General features: G+C 36.5%; 1 protein-coding gene across 2 annotated transcripts; it reads left to right on the plus strand.

Annotated features, from left to right (window-relative positions):
- Nucleotides 1–604: 604 nt before the first annotated feature.
- On the plus strand, nt 605–9,319 carry Zfand5 (zinc finger, AN1-type domain 5). 2 transcript variants are annotated; one of them, XM_013018458.1, is made up of 6 exons: nt 605–683; nt 3,034–3,192; nt 3,593–3,704; nt 4,356–4,459; nt 6,626–6,751; nt 7,689–9,319. In XM_013018458.1, exons 2-6 carry the CDS (start codon nt 3,042–3,044, stop codon nt 7,835–7,837), a joined length of 642 nt encoding a protein of 213 aa, XP_012873912.1. In that variant the 5' UTR covers nt 605–683; nt 3,034–3,041; the 3' UTR covers nt 7,838–9,319. The 2 variants fall into 2 exon arrangements, with proteins under 2 accessions (XP_012873912.1, XP_012873911.1); XM_013018457.1 differs by lacking the exon at nt 605–683 and having other exon boundaries at nt 2,881–3,192.
- Nucleotides 9,320–9,764: the final 445 nt, after the last annotated feature.

Below are 9,764 nucleotides of genomic sequence, written 5' to 3' on the forward strand. Positions count from 1 at the left end.
CTGGACGGGACCGGGAGCCGGCCCTCGTTGCGATCGGCAGGCCCGGCGGGCGCTCGGAGCGGAGCCCCGCGTGCGCGCACCGGGCACCACCTTTGTGTCCGGCCCGCACCCGACGGGCTTCGGGGCTCGCTGTGATCCTGGTGATTTATTATTATTATGTGGACGTGTTCCGCTCCGTCGATGATTGCTTTTTTTTTTTTTTTATAAAGAGGATCGGGTACTGGATTGACTCCCTCCCGAAAGAGTGATTGCCTGAGGTCATGTTGTAAGGTGAAGTGGGATATGTAGGTCACGGGAGCCGGGTCCCAGCTCGTCTCCAGTAACTGAAAGAGATTCTAGAAGCTCACTTTTAGGATAATTTTTTAAGGTAATTTTAAGATATCTTTTTAAGGTAATTTTTACAGGGCTTACTCGTCCGCCACGGTGGAAGTACAGCAGTATATTCTCTTTCACCTCTTCCTGGTGAATCGCCCCCACCCCTCCCCGACGAATTTGTTTTAGTTCTCTATTTTTTTTGTTTGTTTTTTAGGCCCGATAGCCTGGAAAGAGGCCTTTTTTAAAAAAAAAAATCTCCTCTCTCTGGCAGAGGGAACTGAGTGAGATCTGGAGAATTAAAGACTTGCCCAAGGTCACTGACTTTTAAGTGACAGATCCTAGAATTCTAGAACTCGGGCCTCCCCCAGGTGAGTGGCTTTCCTTGCCGTCTTAAAACATCTTATGCACCTTAAATAACTTGCATAGATGTAAAGCTATAGATTTGGAGTTGGATAATGTTTTTGGTTTTTTTTTACACGAGTATTTTTGCAAAGTCTTGAGTTGGAGAGCTACCATCTATCCACACGTGAAGTGCTCCATCTGTGCCTACCTAGTAGAGGCACATGTTTCTTGAAACTTGAATTTTTCTAAACAAGTGAGTTCAGTACTTGATGGAAGACATAACCCCCTCTTTCCCTTCCCTGGTAATTGCCACTAAATTGTAAGGGTTCTTTGTGCCGCCATGCTCTCCACTTGGCTTAGTTTTGTTTTAACATAAACAATCTTGACCATTTTGGCTTCTTTGGTGATAAATGGTGCTTATTTGAGATTGTTCTTCAGTCCTACTCTTAAAAAAATGGGCAGTCTTACTTGCTTTTTTTTTTTTGTTTTATGTTAGATATATGGATGCTGCATCTTTAGTTCTTGGGGTTGTGTAGGAGTTGGCAAGCTCTGAGATATAAATAGAAGCTGATTTCAGAGGCCCCTGTTGACTAGGCTTTATGTGAGCGAACCTCCATCCAGCTCAGCCTGTCACATTGCAGCCTTGTGACAGGCTGAAGCGCCCTCCCATGTGATCTCAGCTTCTGAGAAATATTAAGGCAAGCTGTGCATGTGATGGCATTTAAAAGCTGACTTTCTAGAGGGAAAAAAACCTAAAAGATGGGAAGCTGTATAGAATATTCTGATATCTGCGTCTCTGTTTTCAAGGTTAAATTACAATGAATTGAAGGTAGTTAGGTCTTCGCCGTTTTATTTCTAAGAATTTATTCCAACTACTTGAAATTATGTGCTTTGATATTTCATCTTAAAATTTCATTTCAGGCTTTTAAAATCTTAGCCAATCTTAGCCAACTCACCGTATAGAAAGTGAACTAGCATAATTGATAATGGCCCACCTTTTTGTTGACCATGGGGATTAAAAAAAAGTACATAATTTACTGCTTGAATCTTTTTTTTACTCCTGTTCAATATTTAAAAACCTCAACTACGAGTTGATGTTGAAATGTTTACCCGGCTCAAAATGAGTCAGCTAAATTCCACTTACTATTTAAAGAGACAGTGTCAACTAAATTAGTATTGTTCAAAGTAAGTTGTAGAGTTTGGACTTTATCCATCCAAGCTTGGATTTCGAGATACCTTTTGCTTACAAAAGGAAAGAAAGATTGCTATCATTTCAATGTTTAGGGAAGAAAGTTAACTAGCATTTTGTCAAATTGGTTATACCTTTCCTCTTTCTGTAAAATTTTTGGTAGAGTTAACATAAAAACACTTTTAAAGTTCAGTAGGGGGTATATTCTAGTATGATAGTTGCAAAACTGAGTGAACACAAGTTAGCACATACTTTCTCTTTAATTAAAAGCTCTCAAATACTTACATAGCTTTTTTCAAAAGTGATTTTTCTTAATGTGTATTTTCTCTTAACCAGAGGAAGACAGTATATTTAACTTCATACTATTTTTATACTCATTTTAACAGGATTTCTGTAAAAGCAGAGGTATGCTTGCATAAAGTTTCCTCTGGTAATCCAGCATTAAATATTAACCATTACTAAAGATTGTGTTTTCATATTGCTTAATATATCACATTCAAGCTTGGAAAGGTGTCTTTTAGTGGGAAGAAGACAAATATTATAATTGATAATCTGGCTGAGAAATTTGTGACTGGTAATAGATGCTGTACACACAGTTGTGCCTTTAAATGAATACAGATTACAAATGTGCCTCCCTTAAAAATTAAGTTACTGATATGACCCAAATATGTCCAATTTCCAAATTTGATTAAAATTTATGAGATTTTTAAACACTGAAGCTAAGATTAGTAACACGTAAAATTATCATTTTAGTAATTCAAGGTAGAATTTCTTTATGGTTTTCAATTTCATTGGTTAAACCTTCTTTGTTTTATAAAGGTAACAAATTGAGTTACATCTTTTCTTTTCTTTTTTTTTGTCGGTCCTGGGGCCTGAACCCTGGGCCTGGCACTGTCCCTCAGTTCTTTAGCTCAAAGCTAGCACTCTACCACTTGAGCCACAGTGGCACTTTCAGCTTTTTCTGCTTATGTGGTGCTGAGGAATCAAACCCAGGTCCTTATGCATGCCAGGCAATCACTCTACCACTGAGCCACCTTCCCAGCCTGAGTTCCATCTTTTTATGATAAATACCATTTGAGCTTTGTTAATGACAGTATTTAGAAATACAAAGGTACAGTGGTGATTATTTTGGTGACTTACTAATTTCTTCTACTAATGTCTAAAATTTTGCTTTGTTTTGTTCATAGAAGGAAACATGGCTCAGGAGACTAATCAGACCCCAGGACCCATGCTGTGTAGTACAGGATGTGGCTTTTATGGGAATCCTAGGACAAATGGAATGTGTTCTGTTTGCTACAAAGAACATCTTCAGAGACAGCAGAATAGTGGCAGAATGAGCCCAATGGGTAAGTTGTTTCCAAGGAAAACACAGTTGAAGAACTTTGGAGACAAAATATAGAACCAAGAATGAGGGTCCAAGACAGAATTCTGAAAGCCCAAGCAGAGAAGACCAGAACTTAAATTTAAAGGAACAATGCAAGTACTTGACATGACTGCCTCAGGAAGGAATATCTACAAGTATCTTCTAGCTTTTTCAGTTGTATTTTTGAGGTGTTACATGTTTATTGGATGTAACTTTTAAATTTTTTGTTTGGATACTCAACTTTTAAGTGTAGGATTGCAATGCTGTGAAAGTGCTTAAATCACTAACCAATTAATGCAGGTATTATTATTTATTAAATCAATACTAAGCAAGCTTTTTAGTGTTGGTTTGTTATTTATAGATCTTTTGTTTTTCTTAAATAGGAACAGCTAGTGGTTCCAACAGTCCTACCTCAGATTCTGCATCTGTGCAAAGAGCAGATGCTAGCTTAAACAACTGTGAAGGTGCTGCTGGCAGCACAGCTGAGAAATCAAGGTAAGATTAAAGATTATGGGGTGTGGCTATAGGAAGAGGAGATCAGGATGTCAGTTTTCTGTATAGTAATGGAGGTATCAGGTGCCCTTGGCTTTGTATTATGCAATCAAGGGTTCCATTGTTCTTTAATATCTCACTTCTGGGTCATTGAATAAAAAGCTATATGTCAGAACACAGTTCATATCTTCCTCAAGAATACAGTTGGAAATTATGTGTGTTTGGTGTTTCTTTGTTTTTAAACAATGAAAGAAACTTGTTTCCATTTCCTGGAGTAAATTAATGTATTTTTATTTCCTTGTAATTGAGCTTTAGGGACTGTAGAGAGGGAGACTGCAGACTTACAGTTCCACACAAGATGTTTGCATAGCTGCTTCTTTGTCCCTAAGTTATAGGCACAGCTAAAATTTATTACTGGTTATAAGAAAAGATGATGTTCTATACAAATATGCAGCCATAAGTAGATAAGTATTTATCAAATTACTTTATTCTAAACCAGTTATGAAGAGAATCTATTTTTTTCCAAAACCTTGAGGATATCTAGTTCCATTTGATTATGTTGGAAATAACATACAATTTAAAGTTGAACTGACAATCTCAAAAAGGAGTACTCATAACATCTTTAAAAATAATTGTTTGCTTGAACTCAAATAGAAATGTGCCTGTGGCTGCCTTGCCTGTAACTCAGCAAATGACAGAAATGAGCATTTCAAGAGAGGACAAAATAACTACCCCGAAAACAGAGGTGTCAGAGCCAGGTATGCTTTTTGTTTAATACTAGTTCAGTTCTCGACTTGGTAGTATGAGAAAGAGTTGGTGGTGGTATTCTTTCCTTCCAATTGAAAGACCAAAGAAGAGGGAGAGAGCTATTGAAATACAGACCAAGCCAAAGAACTAGCAATCATCAAGAATATAATAAGTTCTGTTCCTTATTCTCTACTTATCTCCTCATTACTCTCAAATCTACAAGTTTGTTACCTGGAGACAATGTGTTGAAAAATTTTCAATTTCAAGGCCTTAAAAAAAGCTTATAATAAAAAGGAACTTTAATCTTGATACTATCAATGTGTAGAAAAATACAAGAAAGAGAATATACTGAATACTAGAAGTTGAAAAGGTGGACTGTCTGATAACTCAATAGTATTTTAAAACTCAGTTTGGTTTTTCAATAGGCAGTAACCTTGCGGCTATGCTTATAGCACAACCAGAAGTAATAATATTGCAGCAAGACTGACTTGTTAGGATTATCTGTGTGCACATAGTTTATTCATTCAAATAAATTTGTTGGTAGAGTGGCCATTGAAAGCAACAAAAACAAAGAAAATGGTATTAGTGGTTATATAATTTGTTTTGGAGGCTTGTTTTTTGCCCTCATCCAATTTTACATGTATACCAGTGTTACAAGTCAAACTCTTTGGTCATCCAAAGGCAGGTCAGTCTATTTGTATTTGATATTTTGAAATGAGTTTCATCCTTTTAAATTAAATTAGTGTCTGTACTTGGTTTTTTTTTTTTTTAATGTGATTTTGGAAGCCATTTAAGATTAGAGATGTAGTTATTGTTAGTTACTTGGTAGTCATTCTGTGGTCAGTCCACTGCTGTTTGCCTTCACTGTATTTTTTTTCTTCCCCCAACTTGCTTGTATATCCAAGGATTACTTACTGTTAAGTTTTTAGATGTAGACAAGGAAAAGGCCAACACCTATGCCCCTAACTACATCACAAAAAGTTATGAAAAGGTTGTGATAGTGGCTTAGTAGGAAAAAGAATCAGGTAAAGGAGCATTTTGCTACTCCAGCTATAGAGTGCACTACTGGATATATCACTAAAGCCAATGCACGATCCAATCTGTTTGTTCTAAAGGTTTGAATATACTAATGGTATTAGTTCTAGAATGTTGTTTAAACTGAATTTCTTTCAGCATTTCAGATGTGAATTTGCTATTTTTAGGATTTGGATTAGTATTAAAACTTGAGGATTTACAGTGTTTCAAGTATGGGTGGACTTTGGTATTGTGACCAATTAGTGGAAGTACAGGCATTAATGCAATCTACAACTTTTGTTCATTATGACTTTCTAACAATGTCAAATGTGAATTAAAACTTAGGACTCTTGGAGATGGAGAACAAGTCCTTTATTTATCTTATATCTTGTCATTCAGAGTTAATACAGTAAACATTTAAAAATGCAAAGTATTCTATTCTACCTCTGGAGTGATTACTGTTCTCACATCAAAACATCACAAACCTCATCAGACTATTTGCTAGTCTTTAAGAAGACAGTTTGTAAAAACCTTCCAAGCAGCTGGGCTGTGCTGTGTGCCACTGAGTCCAAGCATGCAGGGGGAGTCATGAGGTTGAGCCCAGCTGGGGCTAGATTACCCTGTCTGGTGAAAGAACTAAAAAGTTCCAGAATTTCATATACTTTCTGAGAATAGCAAAATAATTACTTTGGAACTTAAGAGATTTAAACTTGATTTATGGATTAATAGTAGTTCTTTGCCAAAATTGGTTGTTTCAAGGTGTTTCTGTTTAATGACTTAAGGTCCAGTACCTTGGTTGGCAGCTAAGCTTACTGCAGAGTAGTAAGTTTGAACTGCCCTATAAATAAGAAACTAATGTGAGAAGCTAAGCATGCAGTCAGTATTTTTCAGGTCTTTAAAATGGAATTACACGGTTGTTTTCTCCTACTAGCTGTTAAAGAATTTAGTCATAGAGTTAGAGGGGCATTTATTATGGACTGGGAGGAACTCTTCTCCCTGAAAGCCTAATATTAAAGTGGAAAATAATACTTTAAGAAAATGCTAACAGGACATTTTCTGAAAATGTATGAGTTTTCCTGATTCTCTTGTTTTCCTTTTTGTCTTAGATCATTTTCAGCTAGTGGTTTCTAGACAAATTTCTGAAGTCTAACCTTATTTTTCAGTTGTCACTCAGCCCAGTCCATCAGTTTCTCAGCCAAGTACTTCTCAAAGTGAAGAAAAAGCTCCTGAGTTGCCCAAACCAAAGAAGAACAGATGTTTCATGTGTAGAAAGAAAGTTGGCCTTACAGGTACGAAGAAGACATGAGATAATTTTGTGTGTACTGCCTACAATTAACAAGAAAATCTTGGACTTGGGCTTTCCCTGGGGACTGATGAATCTTAGACAAAAACTTTTAGGTTCTCTTGAAAAGGCAGAGTTTTGGGGGAGAGAAGGTTGGGTTTAATTTTGGTGATTACCACCAGTTGGGTGCCAGTAATTCACTCTTACGATCATAGCTATGTGGAAGGCTGAAGTTGAGAGGATTATGGTTCAAGGCCAGCCAAAGCAGGAAAGTTCTTAAGATCCCTGCTCAACAAAATGTTGAACATGGTGGTATGTGCCTGTTATCCTAGGCAGATCATAACCCAGGTATGCTCTAGGAAGGAAATTAGAACCAATCTCAAAAATAACAACAGCACTGGAGGTGGTGTCTTAGTGTTAAGAGAAGGCCTTAAGTTAACCTTTAGCCTTCTAAATTGTTTCCCTTTATTGGATTGATGATTTTTTTTAAGTTCATCTCCTTTGATTCATGAAATTGTTCTATAGGTGCTTTTGCTTGCTTCCATTTGGTATTTCACTACAGGGTTATGTGTTGAATTCAGGTCAGCCTGACTTGAAACCTTGTAATGTCCAAGACTCAATGGAAGGAAATTATCTCATAGGATTAGCTAGCTGACAAATAGCCTATCTTATTTTCCCTATGTGATCTGACTTACAAAGCACTTTCCTTCACAATCCCTGTTAAGTCTTGGAAAACTATTATAGTTACTTGGATTTCTCACCATGTCAGAGTTAAGGTTAGGTTCTTTGGCAACTTAAAGTGACAGACGATCAAGAGTTGACATTCTTTCATTTTGCAAAGCAGTGAAAATACAGCTCCTTTTCTATAGTGACTATAGGACTCTCTTTTCCCCCTTTAATTGTCACAGTTCTCAAGTGATGCAGCCTACTCTTTGTTTGTACAGGATTTGACTGCCGATGTGGAAATTTGTTTTGTGGACTTCACCGTTACTCTGACAAGCACAACTGTCCATATGATTACAAAGCAGAAGCTGCAGCAAAAATCAGAAAAGAGAATCCAGTTGTTGTCGCTGAAAAAATCCAGAGAATATAAATTACTTGTGAAGAGACTGAAACTTTGTTTTTATTTTAATATATCGTAGGAAAACATTAAAGAGCAGATGCATGGCCATTTTCCTTTGATGTTCTCCAGAGTTTTACTTTACACTTGTCTGTCTTATAATTGATATTTTAGGATGTTTGGGTGTTTGTTACAGGCAGAATTGAATAGATACAGCCCTACAAAATGTATATGCCCTCCCCTGAATAAAATTGGGTGAAAATCTGCGCAGTAAATTGAAATGACAAAGATGAATAGGGACAAAATTTAGTTCCCGTGTGCCAAAAAAAAAAAAAATCTCTGCATGTTTGCAGCATACCTGCCTTTTGGGAATGTAATCAAGGTATAATCTTTGGCTAGTGTTATGTGCCTGTATTTTAAAAAAAAATGGTACACCAGAAAAGGACTGGCAGTCTACTTCTACCATAGTTAAACTCACCCTCTTAATTTCAACATATTTTTGGAAAGCAGGAAGAAAGCTATAAAGAGGATCAGACCTTCCTTTCATTGAAAACCAGTATTTGATGCCATATGTAAGCCTGGTTCAGTTGGTCTTCTAAAAGCTATAAGACATTCTGCAAAAGGTAAACATCGCAACTGGCTATAAGTAAAACCATCAAGCCATCAACAGGGTCTTGAGATAATCTTTGAAGCTTATGCTGGCCTGCACCAGAAGATACCTGCGTTACTCTCATTAATAAAAATATATAGCACAGAACTGCACTAGGATTGATTTGTTTACATGAAGAAATTAGAACTCTACGTTTGGTTTCACATACAGCAGCTTTATTGAGTAACATGCATCTGAATTTTAAGTTACAAAGGTATCTGAACAGTTAATTTTTCACGTGCATCTTTTGTTGAATGTTTGGTTCAAGAAAGAATGTTTATAAAGCTTTTTAAAAGACTTCAGTTTTTAATGTAACTGTTCCCTTCTGCATGGAGAAGCATAACCAACATGGCTGCAGTAGACTTCTTAGTGGTATCCAGCACCACTTGCAGAGGGCTGCTTTATCATATTAATTGTACTTGGGTGTAGGACTCTAGTGTTCTTGGGTGTATTGCATGGGCTGCATTATTTACAGCATTGTACAATAACAACTAGAAAAGGCAGTATACTTCACTGATGCTTGTCTGGTAATATCACTTCTGTGTTATAATGGAAGGTTTTTTTGTGATGTATGAAACTTGTGTTTTTTATATATAAATGAGTATAGTTAGTGTTGTGGTAATGCCTGTTTTCATCTGTAAATAGTTAATGTATGTACACAGGGCACTACTGATTTATTGCAGTGTTCGGTCCTAGTTTTTACTTTCAAAGCATTCAGTTTTGCTTTCAATTTTATGTACCTTAGTCCTGATTTAGATTTGCAGATGTGTACAGATAGTTCATATTTATGTATTGCACATAATCATGCTATTCAGCATTGATGCTATATTGTATTATGTAAATAATAAAAGCCATGTACAGAGGGATAATTCCACTTGTTCATTGGGTTTTTAAGCCTTAGTTAGAATCCTGGTAGGTTATAAGGTAGAAAATGTTTTATATTCAGCTTTATAGTTGGTTATGTAGACCTTTACATGGCTGTAAACAAACTCATTTTCCATTGCCATCCTTGAGTTCATATGTGGCTAGGCAAGAAACGTGAAATGATGTTGGAAACATTTTCAGAATGATACATGATTAGGAATTTTCAGAGAATTGACTAGGCGCCTGTAGGATCTGAACAGTTTTTAAGACGAGGAAAGAATTAAATTTAAACCATGAATTGCCTATATCCCTTTTTCATACTGTGCTTTTTTACCAGTGACTTGTGATGAAGATCTGTAAAGTGTGTATGACTTTGTTTGCAGGAACAATTGTTTTAATTTCTGCTTGGGCTTTGGTTTTGTAGAGATGGAACCACGGATTTGGTCT

The sequence above is a fragment of the Dipodomys ordii genome, unplaced genomic scaffold (assembly GCF_000151885.1).
Source record: "Dipodomys ordii isolate 6190 unplaced genomic scaffold, Dord_2.0 Scaffold40, whole genome shotgun sequence".
Taxonomy (NCBI): Eukaryota; Metazoa; Chordata; class Mammalia; order Rodentia; family Heteromyidae; genus Dipodomys; species Dipodomys ordii.

Coding starts and splice junctions, on each gene's coding strand:
- Zfand5 (XM_013018458.1), top strand. CDS start 3,042: ATGGCTCAGGAGACTAATCAGACCCCAGGACCCATGCTGTGTAGTACA. Junction 4,460..6,625: donor AACAGAGGTGTCAGAGCCAG/GTATGCTTTTTG, acceptor CTTATTTTTCAG/TTGTCACTCAGCCCAGTCCA. Junction 6,752..7,688: donor AAAGAAAGTTGGCCTTACAG/GTACGAAGAAGA, acceptor TTGTTTGTACAG/GATTTGACTGCCGATGTGGA.